The sequence below is a fragment of the Platalea leucorodia genome (assembly GCF_965183815.1).
Source record: "Platalea leucorodia genome assembly, chromosome: 3".
NCBI lineage: Eukaryota > Metazoa > Chordata > Aves > Pelecaniformes > Threskiornithidae > Platalea > Platalea leucorodia.
The window spans coordinates 124358315-124375087 of NC_138825.1; the positions used below are offsets into that span (position 1 = coordinate 124358315).

General features: G+C 47.9%; 2 protein-coding genes across 2 annotated transcripts; both read left to right on the forward strand.

Annotated features, from left to right (window-relative positions):
• Positions 1–6313: 6313 nt before the first annotated feature.
• On the forward strand, positions 6314–7178 carry LOC309587391 (gallinacin-12-like; the record flags this gene model as incomplete). The annotated part of the gene is given in 4 exon segments (XM_082305508.1): positions 6314–6364; positions 6368–6373; positions 6377–6446; positions 7030–7178. Coding segments are annotated over 4 exon segments (276 nt in total).
• A 7248-nt stretch (positions 7179–14426) lies between these two features.
• DEFB125 (defensin beta 125) lies at positions 14427–15807 on the forward strand (the record flags this gene model as incomplete). Its single annotated transcript, XM_082305918.1, has 2 exons — positions 14427–14487; positions 15686–15807. The coding sequence occupies 2 exons, from the start codon at positions 14427–14429 to the stop codon at positions 15805–15807; spliced, it is 183 nt and encodes a 60-aa protein (XP_082162044.1).
• Positions 15808–16773: the final 966 nt, after the last annotated feature.

Below are 16773 nucleotides of genomic sequence, written 5' to 3' on the forward strand. Positions count from 1 at the left end.
ATGTTGTTGTTATATTTGAATGCTTTACAGGATTGAGGACAATTAAGCTTTTTTCTTTAAGGAAACGGCAAATAAAGAAGTGAAGCACAGAGGGAGTTTTCAGGTGAGAGGCTGCTCTCAGGTCACTCCACCATTTCACTGTGACTCTGATGGCTGAATGAGACGAGCAGAGCAAGGTCTATACACAGACAAAGCCAACTGGCACAGCTGAAAAGTTGGACAGGTTTGAGTACACAAGTCTTTATCCAGACCTGAAACAAAAGTGGCTCTTCCAAAGCTCAATGCAAGTTGAGAAAAATCCCTTGTTGACACATCCTTGGTGGTCTGTGGAAAGCGGACAGTTCAATGACCCAGGAACCAGCTCTCCACTGACTCAGGCATTCAGATATCCAGATGTCCCCCATCACGCAGCATGCCAGACAGGAACGCTGCCTACTCCTCCCCATGAGTTACATGGCTTTTCCAGGGTAGGAGGATGTAAGTGATATTTAATTAATCAATAGTGGTGGCTCTGAGTGCCCTGCTGAGCTGTTTGCAGGTCATGCCCCCAACCAGGATACCTAGTCCAGCAGCCTCAGGAGCAATTGCTATTACAGGGAAGAAGAGATCGCCACCCGTTATCAACAATCACTAAAATGCTGCAGAGAGAGAAAGAGAGATTCGGGGTTGGCAAAGGAGTCACCCATTGGAGAGTCATCCTGAGACTTCAGATTAGGCTTGAAAAACATAGTAGTTCTGCTTTCATTAAAAGAAATTCCTGCTAGAAGGATTTTGGGGTACAAAGCTCCTTCTGCTGTGCTTCTCTTATCCCCTCCCCCCCACCTCTCCCTAGTGCCATTGCAAGTTATTTTCCAGTAATAATTTACTTTAAAATCTTAATAGCCTTGGTGTTTCTATCTGGCCACCCACTGCTCAGCATCTGCACATCTCACCATCTGCCAGACAGAAAGACTCTCAGTGTGCCTAGGAGCAACAGCAACACCGACTCCCCCTTGGGACCCCCATGTCTACATCCACAGTGGTCTTTACCCAGCACAAGTCCAACTCAAGATCTAGAGGTGCAGCCATCAGCCAAGCCTTTGGGAAATGTCAAGGATGAAGTCCTGACACGCATTGCATGACTCAGGCACTTCACTGAATTGTGGACACAAAACAAATGTTGGGCTTGCTCTGGCTGTCTCTGAGGCTATGTTGTGTTTGTAAGAAGATAGGCAAAGCCAGGCTATGGTGCTGGAGCTGGATCGTCTATGCCGGTAAATTGTCAGTGTGGTCTTGGACATGATTTTGGCTGTCTCCTTCCTTTTAGTGGAGTTGGGGAGGGTGTTTTGGAGGGACGGGGATCAATGAACATGTTTAGATCAGACAGAAGATGGGAAGGAAGATAGCAGAGAAATCATCTGCAAATCAAACCCAGGTGCACAAATAACCAGAGGACAGATGTACGCTTGGGCAGACAACTGTGCTTTGCTTCCACAAAGCATTTGGACACATGTGTATCCCTAAGCTCCTGAGTTTTTCTGATGACTTCAAAGCCCAAGATCATACTGCCAGTCAGTGCAAGCTGAAGATAGAGCCCAGGTCTTCCCCAACTCTTATATCTTCCAAACTGGCAACTCATTCTCAGAAAACTCAGTACATTTTCATGCCAATTCAGTATCTGAATTGCTACAACTGTTCTAGTAAACTGAGAAGTCTCAGGGCCCCTTCTCTAGCCCTGAAGCCAAATATCATAATCTGGCCATGTCCATCCTCTCTTCTCCTCCAGAAACAGATGGCTACAACCAGGCTGCCTGGTGGAAGAGATCCCTGATCCCAGACACACTTGGCAATTGTTTGGGAGAGAAATAGTTAGCCTGGACAAAAACCTTTCCAGGGATATGCTAAGCATTTCACTGTTTGGATTATCAAATCCCAGTGCTCGTGTCCTGCCCTGTTTTGTTTACTAGTAAAGATATATCCAAGGAGTTCAAGTTTTGATAAAAGGAAGATGCGTGAGAGAAGATGAATATATTTTTTTATAATTAGAATTTTTTAAAACCTCACTTTTTTTTTTTTTTTTTTTTTTTTTAATGAAATAACCTGGTTTACAGCCTACTCCATGACCCACTGGAATCAAGTGAAGTCAATGAATGGGCTTTAGTCTCTGTTCCCACTGAGTTTTCCCACATGTAAATACACCCCCACTACCACACCAGAGTCACCTCTGTTGTCTAGACCCCTGACAGATGGCTGATGTCTCCATAAACCTGTTTCGCACCTCCCTGAGTATTTTGGAGCAGTGATGTGCCCATGCAGGACTCGGTCTATGCTTGAGCGCCTATATATTAGGAGCAACTGGAGAAGATGTGGTGTCCTGAAAATATCCCACTCCAGCATGTATGTTAGCCATGGAACATGGATCTTCTTCAAGAAATGCTCCCTTGTCCGTAATCAACATTATAATGACAGTGATAATGAAATTGCTTTCTTTCTTTGGCATGTCTTGCTTGCCTCTCATTCATTTCTAAAGGACATTTTCTCATCTGAGACTTGGAGGTGAACCGATGTCAATCAAAGTGTGATTTACTCCCATGTTGAGCATAAAGGTTCTTCCAGAGGTAATGTGGGGGCACTGTCCTTGCACTGGTCCAGGACACTGGTGAACCAGGACTCTGGTTCCAGACAACAATACAGAGGCATCCAGAAAGTTTGGATCAGAAGTCGGACCTAAGTCTTTTTATGTCTTACATATGGACTTTCACCATTGAGTTTTATTTTCATTTTCTTTCTTCTTCTCACTTTATTTCTGTTAGTTTTAGCTGATTTTGGTTGGGTAGTGGCAGTTCGTAATTGTTTGCAAATTTGTTCAAGATCTCAGCTTCCTTGAGTCATGAAGGAGGGCAGTGCTCAACTTTAGTACAGGGGGAAGAGGCACTGCAATTAGCAAGTTAATGGCTTGCTAGAAGATTTCACTAAGGTGCCATCAGATGTAAGTCAGCAAAGAATAAAAAGCCTGCTATTGGCCCCAAATTGGGGCTTCTGTGCAGATAAAACACTCAGGAAAGAGTCACAGTCTGCACAGTTCCCGAAGAAACTCATCGAGGGACTCACTGAGGTCACCATAACCATGGATGAAAGCCCTCCCATGAAAGCAATTCCCCCACCCGCAAAGGCACATTGCAAACCCGAAACATGGAGTGACCTGGGGGCGTGAAAGAGACCCATGGCTCAGCAGCCACATAGACTGGTGGAGGACAAGGTCCCAGCGGCTGCAGCTGTCCAGCCAAGCATTTATCATTTCTCAGAAGATCCTGAGTCAACGCCAAATGAAAAGGGCTGTGCTCAGATTTGCAGATGGTGTGTGTCCACTGACTGCTATGTCATGAGGTCCTTTTAAAGCCAGCACTGTGTTCCTCCAACCTTACTAAGAAACACACAGCCATCACTGGCTGCTCTCCATGGACCAGGGTTATCTGGGGGCAGGAGGAGGGGCTTGTTCAGGTGTATACCCCAACTCCGCCAAAGAGATGGAAAGGATCTTGCTTATCCATCTAAGTAAAGACTTATTGCCCTCAAAACCCTGGCACTGAGTATTTTGCCTTTACTGCCTCTGTTTTCATAAAAAAAATGTTTCTCCCCAGTCCAGCTACAAAATTTAGCATTAGTAGCCCCTGGAAGTAACACAACGATGCATCTGCACTAACCCATTGGTCCACCCCTTGCTTTGCATGGAGGTGTTGGCTATTGGATTGTCTGTACTGCATTCATAACCATTTACACCACATTTCCACTCTGGAGTGAACCAGCTGTGTGCTTGTGTATCGAAAGCCACACGCAGAATCACATGCTATAAAGATGAGCCTGTCCACACCGTTTGGCCCAAGGAAATCAGAGAAGATGCTATTAACGGCAATAGTACATAGATATCCACAGGTGTATGTATGGTGCACTGTAAATCGATAGTGTACATGTCCTAGGGAGAATGTAGATTTTAAGATGGTTATACTTTAGGCAGGGGGATGGACTGTAGAAGTCTTGTCAAGCCTGATTTTTAACTGATTCTAACAGGCTACAGGTATGTGAGTGCTATCAGTGGGATACACACAGGTATGTGTGTGCTATCAGTTTCCCTTCTGGGAACTGCTGTCTCAAAAAGTGAATAATTATTTTACACAGGCAAAAAGTAAAGAGGTGAGGCATTCGTTTTTGGCAAAACTGAAATATGTCCTGCCCCTTCCATGCAAGCTCTTGTCCCACCATTCAGACATAAAAGACATCTTTAGATCACCAAAGACCCTCCAAACTCTCTTTGCAAGGCTGACCTGATCCACACTGTCATGGGCCACAGGCAAGAAAGCTCTTTCAGCTCCACTTCCCTGCATCCTTAGTGAGTGGACCAGCATGTGGGGCAGCACACACAGAGTCCTGACCTACTACGCACCTTCCAGTCGCAGAGACAGCGAGGAGCAGCAAGCAGTCCTACAACTCGTTCAAGAGAAGGTACATCTCACCCTCACACAAGGGAGATGAGGATACAGCACACAGCGACATGTGAGACCAGCCAAGCTTTGTCATCAGTTATAAGACATGAATCATAGAATCGTTAAGGTTGAAAAAGACCCTTAAGATCATCAAGTCCAACCATTAACCTATCACTGCCAAGCCCACCACTAAACCATATCCCTAAGCACCATGTCTACCTGTCTTTTAAATACCTCCAGGGATGGAGACTCAATCACTTCCCTGGGCAGCCTGTTCCAATGCCTGATGAGGAGAGCGGAGTAATGTTGTTTGTGGGAAGGCCTGCAAGGGAAAATCAAGCCCACACCCCTCTGTTGGAGTGGAAATGCACTGAAAAAGCAACACATCCGGAAAAATGGCCTGGGAAAAGGAGGCAGGAAAATTCTCTCCTTTGCAAAACCTGAGCAGGCCCACCTGGAAATTATTATCAGACTGCAGCAGGCAGTCTGCTGACTCTGCTATTCCTCTGAGATCAGTATCTCTCTAACACAAAATGGTCCACAGCTGCGAGATCTTTTGCCAGACCTGCCTTGCAGGTTTTCCCACCACACAGCCCAGGGGGGCAAGTTCAAATGTCACAATGTGCAAACAGTTGTGCAAAGGTCTCAGACCAGCTCCTTGCTGCAGACCCAAGGAACAGTCCCACTCCTAAGGGAATAATTCTCACTCCAAGAGGGTGCATGGACCTATTTCTGGTCCAGCAGGTGACCATGGAGTAATGAGAATAATAAGCGGACAAGGAAAATGAGGGGTTTGCCAGCACTTGACTGCCCTAGATCAGGACTGGTCAGCCTTTGAACAAGGTGCTTTAACCCATCTGAGCCTAGAGACAGACCGTCTTTTGTCCCTCTTGGTTTTAGGGCCAGACTCTGTTGCTCAGAGTTGGACATTGGTGTCGCTTGAGATGACCCAGGGTATCATGCTGGGCTCCCAGGGTGTCTTGTCTGCCACTGTCACTCATGCAGAAATCCCTAATACCTAGGCATCTCAAGGGACGTAAATCAAGCTTTTCATGCCTGCTGATCGAGGACAGCAAACTTTCACTCTATCAAGTGCGTTTGAACTACATTTTTTGAGGGGGAAGGGAATTTCTAACCTCCATCTTTCAACTATCCCGTTTAGGATGTATGCACACAAACTGTTATATTAACACAGCTGAAGGGACAGCAAACAGCAGGACCAGGCAGGGGCGGCAGCCAGGCGAGGGTAGCTGGAATATCACAGGCTGATTTTACAGCAAGAGCTGCATATCTGTCACATAATTACCACCAAGTGGTGCATTGCTGAGCTAACCGGCTACCTCCTCCACCAGTGCTGTGTGCTCATCACCCTCAGGAATGAAGCCTCCCAAATTCCTCAGAAGCCAAAGCTGGAATAGCCTTTTTGGCAGGAAAAAAAAATCACACCCAGGTTTCAGCTGGAGAAAATATTCACACAAGCTCAGATAAAAAATGGAACACTCCTAGCCTGCACGGTTCTCCTCCTTGCAGCTCCTCAGGAGTCTTTTCTTGCAGGTTGCCACCCTCCCATCCATCAGCTCCCCAGGGACTTTGCTGGCTGCAGGTGAAGGGCAGGGGAATCCCCTGAGCCTCTTTTTCCACCAAGCTGCCTGCAGCTGGCAATCTACCAGTCCAAAATGCCAACTGCCGGGGAGAGAAATTGGGGAAGCCGATAACCAGTGAATGTGAAGCAAGTCAACATTGTTTGGAGCTGCAGCACTGGGTCAGAACGACACAGAGGGTTTCTCAGCAGCAAATGTTACTCCCGAGACTGGAATATAATTAACTTCTGCCTACTCCCTCCCTCTTCCCGGATGCCATCCAGCATGCCAGCAGCACGCAGAGGCTTCTGCAAAATCTCACACTGAGCCCTGTGACTTTCCAGCAGGACCAAAGCAATGGGGATCCTTTGGTTCATTTTAATCTTCGTCTCCCTGACCGGTCACGGTAAGACCAGGAAGGCCGAGGGTGGTAAACAGAGGTATCTGGGAAGAGGAATAATCTTTCCTCACTGTGTAATCAAATTAAAATATTATAGGTACTAAGGGGGAATGGTGCCCTCAGGTTTCTGGATGAGATAGTGGGTCAGACACTTTGGCAAAATGCATGGTTTAATCCCTTGGGGTAATGCAAAAATGATCAGGGAAGAAGCTGTGAAAATGAGGCACCTCACTGGCTTTCTAGGAGAAGAATGGTTGGAGAAGCCCTAGAAGAGATATCCTGTGCTCTGGGAAAATGTTTCTGCCTTTTCTCAGACTGCAGTTACCTCCTTGGTAGGGCGAGAAGAACCGCTCTGACCTCCCGTGCACGGTCTTTGCTGATGTCCTGAAAAAACAGCCGCATGATAAAGTGTTCCTTGAGTGAGGCCGGCTCTGCAACTTGGGTTTTTTAACAGATGTCTGAAGGGACAGGGATCCCCGGTGTGTTCTTTGCAGCCGTGCGTGCCCAGTCCTGGCTTGGGTGGCCAGGCACATGGTGCCAGGGGAAGACCCACGCATTTTACCCACCAACTTGCTGCTTCTTTGTACAGGAGTTGCTCATGGACCAGACAGCTGTAACCATGAAGGGGGCTTGTGCCGAGTTGGAAACTGCATTCCTGGTGAATATCTGGCTAGGTACTGCTTTGAACCCATCATTCTCTGCTGTAAAAGTTTATCACCCACTGCTGCGAAGAGCTGAAGATTTCCAAAGGAGCAAACCGCAGCTCATGGAGACCTGCAGGCTCCACTAACGAAGAACGAGCTGCTGTTGGGAAGAAAATGTTGTGCCTTTCTGTGACCGCTGCTCCCCTGGGAGAACATGGCTGTGGATTCACTCGTGGACTTCTGAACATGTTGCTTTTTGCTTTCGCTGTGACATTCTAGGAAACACTGTGACAAGAAGAAATTGGGGCCACCCAGACTATGTATTGCCCCTTGGGTTGTTACCTGTCATGCACAGGTGAGAAATTGCCTTTCCCCTTACCTGAAAGCAATAAACCTGAAGCTTAACAGAACAGCAAGTGCCAGTCTGTGACTCCTGCTGACACTCAGCAAAGCTGCTGGTGGTGGGATGCATGCTCTCCCACTGACCAGGAGTGAATGCAGCAGCCCACAGCATCCCAGCAGAGCAGGGTGGCTCTGCCTCTTTATTTCCCTTCCCAGAGAAAACAGGTGCAATGGGGGCAGCCTTTTTTCCATCACTTTCGGTGCAAAAGCTACCTGCTTTGACATAAAGGCAAGTGTGGTCTGTGTTTCTCGGGTGAGCCTCCCCATATCTGCTCTTCCTTTCCTGGCTGTACCAGATTCTTACAGGCACGGGGAAGGGCTGGCCAGAGAAATAAGGCACAGAAAAGGAGCAGGGATTCCCCACATGCATACAGACCCCTTTACCCATGGGGTTCATAGCAGGAATGTGCTGTCCATCAGCCACCACCTAGACCAGAAAATGCAAAGCCCAGCAGGGCTGTCCCAGGTTTGTCCCTCTCCCACAATGCAGCCAGACCAAGGAAGAGCCCAGGCTTGCTTGTTTGAAACATGGCAGGGAAGGGATCTGAGAGTTGTGTACCATTGCCCTTGACAGGCTGCTCTCCTCATCCATGGGCTGCATTGGTGCTCCTCCTTTCCTCTGTAATCACCCAGCAATAATCCCAAAGCAATTAACCTGTTTGCACCTAACAGCTTTCTGCCTATGAGCTGCATCAGCCTAAATCCACTAGCTGTCCAGATCCACTCTTAGCCCTTCTGTGTTTTTTCAGCATGAAATTTTGACACCCTGCCTTTGTCAGTTTGCTCTTGGTCTCCCTTTCCAGGTAAAATATTTCTCTCTGGGTCAATCATGTCTGTGCAAGCAAGAAAACAATGATGTAATGAGAGAGCTATGCCAATTAGCCGAGGCGTTGGTCAGAGCCAGGGAAAAGTCCTCCCTGGGAGATGACATTCTTGCTGTGATGAATCAAACAGGAAAATTCCTGTTGACCTCACCAGGGTCAGGACCCATCGCCAGAGGTCCAACAATTAATTCATCCAAGCGACTCCATCCTCCAGCAAGCAGCCCAGCTATTCTCCTCAGGTCATCATAACACAGTCCGGGACATCAACGCATGCAGGGAGACGCCAGGGCTCCTCTGGAGATCCCCTGCAGTTGGATGAACCATCAGGAAAGCCGGATTACCCAGAGCCGGCTGTCGGCTTGGGAACCGCTGCTGAAAACAGAGACGAGGATGAACCCAGAGCCAAATTCCTCCCCAGATCCAGCCCAGTCCTCCTACGCACGCTGATGTACGAGTATAGCACAGGCAGGCTTTTAAACCAAGGCGCCTTTCCAAATCAGTTTATTTCTCATATCCATCTACAAAGTTCGTGATTCATGCCTCTTATCTGGGGGGTGCTTAGCCACCATATGCATAGCCTGGTTTCCTAAGAAAGTAAAACATATGGGCTCATGTAGCTCACCTTGTACATCTCCTTGCCGGTTGCTGGGCCTTCTGCCCCCTATACATTTTGGACCTGTTGGCCAGCCAAATTTCAATCAGGGAAGGTGGAAATGCTCAGACAATTTATAGGCAACATTGTCCCTCTGGCAGTAATGTAAATGCAGGCTGCTGCTAAAAGACATGGACCCACTCTCCCCTGGCTCTGTGTTCCCTTGCTTGCTGATCTGGTTGGAAATAACCTAAAAAAAACCCAAAACACAACCCAACAACAAAAAAAGCAACAAAAATCCATCATCATTTCTGCCTGATGAATAAGATGAACTGAATTCCCTTCCAGCTACCTGGTCTAACACAGAGGGAGGAGAGAGAAAGCACCAAGGACATGGTGGAGGGTGGAGAATGGCACCCTCCAGCCCATCAACCCTACACAACTGTTCCCCATGGTTTCTTGACCTATTGACTCACCTCGGGCACAGCATCCAGACACCAGCACAGCTCATGAGGAGCTGCTTAAACAGCAGTATAAGATGCTCTGGTGTAAGTGTATGATAGGGAATGCTGCTCAGATTACTTACCCCCAGCTTGTTGTATCCTGTAACTCCAGGGAGGAGGAAGCACTAAACTCCTCTGGCTGAGTGACCATGTTCATCCACTCAGCACAGAGCTGTTCACCTGAGTGTTTTCATTCACCATGAGACCTCACTCCTACAGGCCCTCAAACACCATGTTCCAACCCTTTATATCCAAAAGCCAAAAAAATATTCCTTGTATTCAGTAAAAGTCATCCCCAGTGTGAGCCTTTGCTACAGCCAGAGGACCTCCACCCATGACCAGCAGTCCTGGCCAGCTGGGACCATTTCACAGAGTGTAGACAGACATGTGGTCAGTGGAGTTCATCTGAATCCAACTTGTTACCTGAAGGATTGCATGTAGGAGTAGAAAGGACAGTCAGGCAAGCTAAGGGGGAAGCCAGAATAGCAGAAGAAATGAGAAGGTGAAGTCTACCATCTCTTAAGAGATGGAGGCTGGTGAGAATTTAAATCAGATGAGTTGTCCACTCTGAAAAGACATTAAGTTTTTGCCTGCATGGGAAAAAAACAAATAAGAAGGAGAATTTTTATGGGAAAGGCTTTGTTGAGCCTTTAACTCAGCTACCTGTACCAGACAGAGCTTAGATGGCTATAAAATACGGGTTCTTCAGTACTACCCCAGGAGACCTAAAACAGCTCCTAAGGGAGACACAGAAACCATCCAGACATCTTGGGAGGTATATTTTGGGTCTTTGGAGGTACACTTTGTGTCTTTGCAGCCATACGGACAGCCAGGGTAGAGCCCTACCCTCATGCCTGGGCTGTCAACCAGCACGAGCCTTGTGAATAACTGGAGACGTTAGTTCATCAAAGCATGGCATGAACATCCCCCTGGCTGGAATTTGTTTGTTGTTCCCAGGCAACAGGCCAGTGTTTGTTTGGCAGAGTGAGCCAGACAGAGATGAAATCCTCTGCTTCTGCCCTAAAAATGCCATTGTAAATGGAGCTGTGTAATCAGGAGCAGAACAGTGGTCAGATGATAGGCTCTTGCTTGGGGAAGCTGAGATGTCATAGCTTGGGCAAGCCCCTTTGATCCAGGTTGTCCCTTACATCCCCAAGAATCCCATGCAAACCAACGCAGGCACCTGCTTGCTGGGCTCTCCCTTCACCCCCATGCAGGAGAAAGGGGGTCATATTCAACCCACTCACGTGGCTGGTTGCCCACCTCCTGAGGAGCAAAAGATATCATCACCCTGCCACAGCCCAGCTCCAGGGGCATGCTAGGAAGCTAAAGCGGGTCTGGATTCAGAGCCTGTATCCATATGAGTAAATCAAATCACGTGAGGCTCAGGCTCAGACATTAGCAGTTGGGATGTGGGCACATGGCAAGGACCATTCGTAGTAGACATCTGGATGTGGATATGGAGCTGGCAGGGAGAGCTTAGACGTGCAGAGACAAGGTGTGCTGTGTCTGTTTGCCATGGGGCAAAGAACAGCATTTTGCAAAAAAATGGGAAGAAATGAGGGATTTACAGATTCAGACCATATAAAGTGAAATCTTTTTCTACTCAGAAAGCAAATAAGTGGCAGCAGGCTGTGAGACCAGGAGCATAGTGGGTTTCACAGATGGAGTGGAACATGGTGAAGGACAAGACCAGCATGAAGTCTAGCTGCCAATCTAATGTGATGTGATGTGGTTCACACACCAGGTACCTAGACATGTTTGAGATGTCCAGGCGGTTGACCCTGACCTCCAGCTGCCACAGAGGAAGGGCACATAGATCCGGTGTCACAGCTACCAGCCCAGCATGGGTGTCTCGGGTACCCCAGAACATGCTAAATGATAACAGATGCCTGTTTAGGTGACTGACATGAGTGGTAGATCTCCACAAACTTCAGTGAGAGCTTAGACATCTCATGAGCCTGAAGACCTATGTGTTTTAAGGGATATGTATGGTCCACCAGATGCCTGTAGGACTGAACACCCGTAGGGTTTTGGGATTATCTGCAAACATCTCCCCTGGCCTCCTGGGGGACTTGGGGAGCGGGCAGGAGGCACGACAGAGCCTGCTGGACAGAGGTTGGGTCCAGAAGCATCTCTTGCAAATCAGGACTGGCATTGAGTGGTTATGGGGGGATATGGCAGAAGTCTAGAGGATCAGTAAAGTCTGCTGAAACGTGCTGAGGGTGAATGGGGTCTGACTGTACAAGGTCTCATCATGCACAAGAACTATTGGGAAACTGGTGAGAGTCACATTTAAAACAAACAAACAAAAATGTTCCTTTAGGTAACCAGTTGCAGACCTATGAAACTCTTTGTTGAAGGATATTGCTGCGTAAAACTTCTCTCCCCAGACCAGAAAATAGCCTGAGAGCCGGAGAAAAGTTAAAATAAATACCACAGATGTGCTGTGCTTACTCTAATTCAGACCTCCCCATATGTCCACTGTTATAGGCAGGAGGTGGATGGTCCTGTGGGCTGGGTGAGGATGGTTGTATTGCAGTCTGTAATGAAAGCCTGCCCGTGGCCACGGGGAGTTTCTGGGCCACAGCTGAGCCCAGATATGAGCCCACAGTCATTTCTTCCCAGGCTGAACTGCAGGGCTGTATCTGCACTTGCTTAGTTTGGGTTTCGGTAAAACATGACTGGTGGGATGGAGAGGCGGAGGTGGCGTCACAAGCTGGCAAGGGTTCAGTTGCCAAAGGATTTGCTCCTCCTGGCATAAATTTATCCCAGGCTGCATTTTAAAAATCAGGCTGCTCAGGTCCTGGACTGAAGGCAGATGAAGCCAGTGGAGACATCCCTCCCATCTGGGGCCATGGGGCGGATGCAGATTGACTTGACTCCTCCCCAGCCTCAAAACCTCTGAGGCACCCAGGAGCTAATTTCTGTGCGGCATGTTGCTGAGCACAGATCAGCCTTTGTGCATGGTGGGCTCTGAAAAAAAACATCTGGGGGCAGGTTGGGGAGCGGGAGAGGGCAGGAGGCTGATGGACCAGCCCCAGCAGGCTCACCAGAGGCTGAGGCCAACACGGCATAGGGACCATCCTGAAGGGAGCAAGCCCAGCTGCTGTCCGAGCAATTGCCTGGGGAAAAGAGACTTCCTGCCCCTGATTTCTTGGGGAAATCTGTTTTATGTTGGTATTGTCTGTTTTTTGGCTCTCTTTCCCAAGGCATGTTCTGCAACTCGACCCATGCACCGCAGCTGCAGAGCAGGGATTTACGGTGGTGTGGAGGACACATCCTGGCCACCTTTGTGCCTGCCCCTGTGGAGCCTGCAGCATTCAAACAACTCCAGACACAGCTCATCCGCTGAGATGGTGCTGCTCCCACCAAGGGAGAGCAGCTGAGCTAGAGATAAAAGATGGCATTTTGCCATCCATCACTGGGAACACCATGGCCACGTGGTACTCTGGCTCTGCGCTAAACCTCCTCTCTAGAGCGTGTTAAGCTCCCTGCACACACATGGTCAGACACGTCAGGTCACACACTCAGAGCAGGACACTCATATGAGCATCCAGATGTTCCTCCCTGCTCAGGTTGTAGCTCAAGACCTGCAATTTCATTTCTGCTAGACAAACTCTGCCCCAGCCCCATTGCAGCATCTCTCACGTTGGAGATGCCAATCCTCAGAGGCACATGGTGGGTTACAGTCTTCCACCCACTGCATCAAGCAGTACCACCAGATATGCAAAACACCAACACTTCTAGAGAGGCTCTACACACATCCTTGCAACCATCCCTCCCACAGACAGGGTTACAGACCCATTTTCTTTCCCCAGGTTGTGTGTGGCCAGTTTGCACGACACCCTGTTTAAATGTTCAGTGTCCCGTGATCCAAAGTCCAGCTGGTGAAGGGCCCCTTATCTGCACTGTTTGATGAAAGTGATCCTTGTTCTGTTCAAGCAGCCTGAAGGCCATCGGTTTTACATTTTCCAGCACTACCTGGCATCCAACCTGCAAATAAAAAGCCATCAAGGTGACTTACTAAGGGAAAATAAAAGACTTGGTGATGCCTTCTGCTGCATTGTTGCCGTAAAAAGAAACCTTTATAAAGTTTTTATTTCCTCTTCCTCTATTTGTTGTTGGTTGGGGGAGATCCCTGCTAGTTATTTGCTTTGTGTTGTTTCCCAAAGTTGAAATTCAGGTCCCACCTCCACTGCTTTCCTGGAACTGACCTGGAGAACTAGTAGAAACCAGATAGCCTGCCAGCTTTCCTGGGAGAGCTTTAATACACAAGCTTTCCTAATGCTCCTGCTCCTGATAATTATGGGGACGTGTCCCAGTTTTCCCATTCAATAAATATATAAATGAATAAGATACTAAATTGCTATTTTTCTTGACAGTTGTAAACAAAACCTTGGCAAACAGTCTCTTTGCAGCCTAAAAGTTGGGAAATACAAACAGACCTTTGATTTTTAAGGATCCCATGATTTTCAAGCCAACTTTGTGTGTTCGGAAGTGCCGAGGAGCAGACTCTGGATTTTTTCACGCTTGAATGTGTCAGTGCTAAACACGGAGACTGGGAGCTGGAAATAAAAAAAAAAAAACAAAACCTTTGATACTGCAAACACTTGGACGGGATTTTAACATCACATGCTCGAGCCTACAAACACAAGAAGAGCCAGACTGGGTCAGCCCCAACGTCCTGTCTCCAGCAGCAAGCAGTAGCAGACTCCCCAGTGCTCAGGGCAATTTGTTGACAAAACGCTGCCTTTTTTTTTTTTTTCTTTTTCCTCTTTCTTTTTTTTTCTTTTTTTCCCTTTTTTTTTTTTTATGTAACATGGTGTATCCAAGAATGGGCACATCCCAGTGCAACTGTTTGCTGTCATGTTGAAATGTATCTGAGGTTGACAAAGTTCCCTCCGCTCCAGGAGCGTTACACAACGTCACGGGCACTATAAATCCAGGATTTCCCTCTTCTCCATCTCTTTACGGCCCTTCACTCTTCCTCGTGGTGGAACCCCCACCCACGTTCAGCTATGCGGATCCTCCAGCTGCTCTTTGTAGTCATTGCCATTCTCCTCCTCCAGGATGTTCACGGTAAGGACAAAATACTCACAGGGGTTTCTGCAGGACTGTGGAGAGAGAAAAGTCAGGTTCCTACCCTGAGGTAGAAAAGGACAAGACAGGGCCCTCAAGTCAAACCAAGTCAAGTTGAGGCTGACCTGACTCTTGCTTCCAAGGAACAAATTTCTTCTGAAATGGTCTCCATGATGTTCCTGGATGCAGTTGTCCCAGGTTCATAGACTGTACGTCCCCTCCTCTCTCTCACCTCAAAACCCACCCAGAAAGGCTGAGCCTAAGCCAGGAGCCTGAGCTCTGCTCCTGACCAGGACACAAGCCTCATCTTCCACAAAACAAGGAGAGCCCCAGGAAATCAAAAAGCATCTCTTTCTTAGGGGAAAAAAGTGGGGGGAAGGACTGCTAGTTTATTTTTTGTCTGTCTTGTTTTCTTCTGGGATTCTGTTTTAATAGAAAAATCTTCCCTGGCTGGGCTTTTTCACTGGTTGCTTGTATATATATGTTAGGAATTCAGATTTCATTCAGCTGTAAGGTCACTATGGTGTTACTAGGACTATGGTGGTATAACTTTCACAGAAAACAAAACTGGTAACCAAGAAGAGGAGATTTACTTGCTTAGCCTGTTTATGCTCTCATTTAGCTAACTTAAGTCCTAGGGATAAAGAGAGGAGAGAGAAGGGTTTGCTCACTCCACTGATGGTGGATAACCACCAGTGTATCCCTCCAGAAACCCCAAACTTGGTGTTCCTGCTGTGTGTAAAGACAATCAGAACATACCCTTTTTATCAAAACAGGAAAATCAAAACAAACAAACAAACAAAAACCCCTGAAACACAAAGACACCAACAATCACAAAAAAAAAAACCCAAAACAACAAAAACCAAAAACCAAACAAACCGATAGATAAAACACCTGTTCCAAAAAGACACTTCTCTGACTTTTGATGTTGCCCAAGGGATACACCTCACCTATCTCATCTAACCTAATTTAGCCAATCCAAAGCTGGCCATCTTGCCTAGGCTGCTTGTTAAGAGACACCCAGTGGTTGCTGGATGGAGGTGCTCCTTCCAAACACATCTGACCTTCACCATGAAGCCAGCTGAATTTCCCTGTTGCCAACTGCAACCATTTAATTGCTCAGCCAGTGACACCAGCAGGGCTCTGAGTGGGTTCCCAAGTCCCCTAAGAAGGTCTCCCATTCCCTTTTCCCCTGCAGCAAGAGCTCTTTCGGACAGCCAGCAGTGCAGAAGTAACCACGGCCACTGCCGGAGGCTTTGCTTCCACATGGAGCGCTGGGAAGGGAGCTGCAGCAACGGCCGCCTGCGCTGCTGCAGATGAGAGCGGCCACGCTGGGACAGACCCTAGTGACCAGCCCAGTGACCCTGCAACCACAACTGCACATAGGATCTGCTCTCGGACACCTCCATGTCTACACCTGCAGCTCGGTTTGTCCATCACCAATAAACTTCTTGGTTTTATATATCTTTTGGGTCCAGAGTGCAGCTGTGTTTCCCTCTGAGATGGACCATCCTGCCTAACACTTGGGGTTAGATGCACTTGCCCACATTTAGAGCTGCTTGAGATACCCTGGGGTACCCAAAACATCTGCACAAGGCTGGCAGATTTGGCACAGGACCAAGGGGACAACTGTGCCCTTCCAGGGTGGCAGCAAGAGAGGGATCTGCTGGGCTTGTCCAAGCAGTTACGAAGCCTCTCTTCTAACCCATACCTCTGTCTCTGTCACAGCCTTTATCAATCTCTACCTCTTGCTCTATCCATCTACAGAAGAGACCACAGCAGGATCCATCCTCTTCAAGGAGATGGATCCAAGACAGAGGCATGATTTGCCCTCCAGAAGTGCCTCTTCTTCCCCCCACAACAATAACAAGATGAACCTGGGTGGATGGCTCAGGTTATCCACCTCTGAGACGAGGTAAAGGTGGGCAAGATGAAGAAATCCCCACTCCCATGGGCAAAAGGATTCACCCAGTGGTCGCACAGAAATTATGGTGGGCTCCGCATCTGCCCTGCTTCTGCATGGAGTGATTCTCATGTGAAATCTTACTTGCATCATGCAAGGTTTAAATAAAAATATAAACTGCTCATAAGGCTGATGATAAAAGCAAAAGGAGTTTTTCTGGCCTCACTGCTATTTGCTGGCAAGGGGTACCCCAGGCTGAGTGTGGTTGTGGGTCTGAGGGCAGGGGAAGAAGACCGAAGCAGCCGACTTGACTCTGGATGGTCCCTGAACATTGACACATACAAAGCACTTGCTTTTGGAGTGGGTGTAAAATAGCTGAAAAA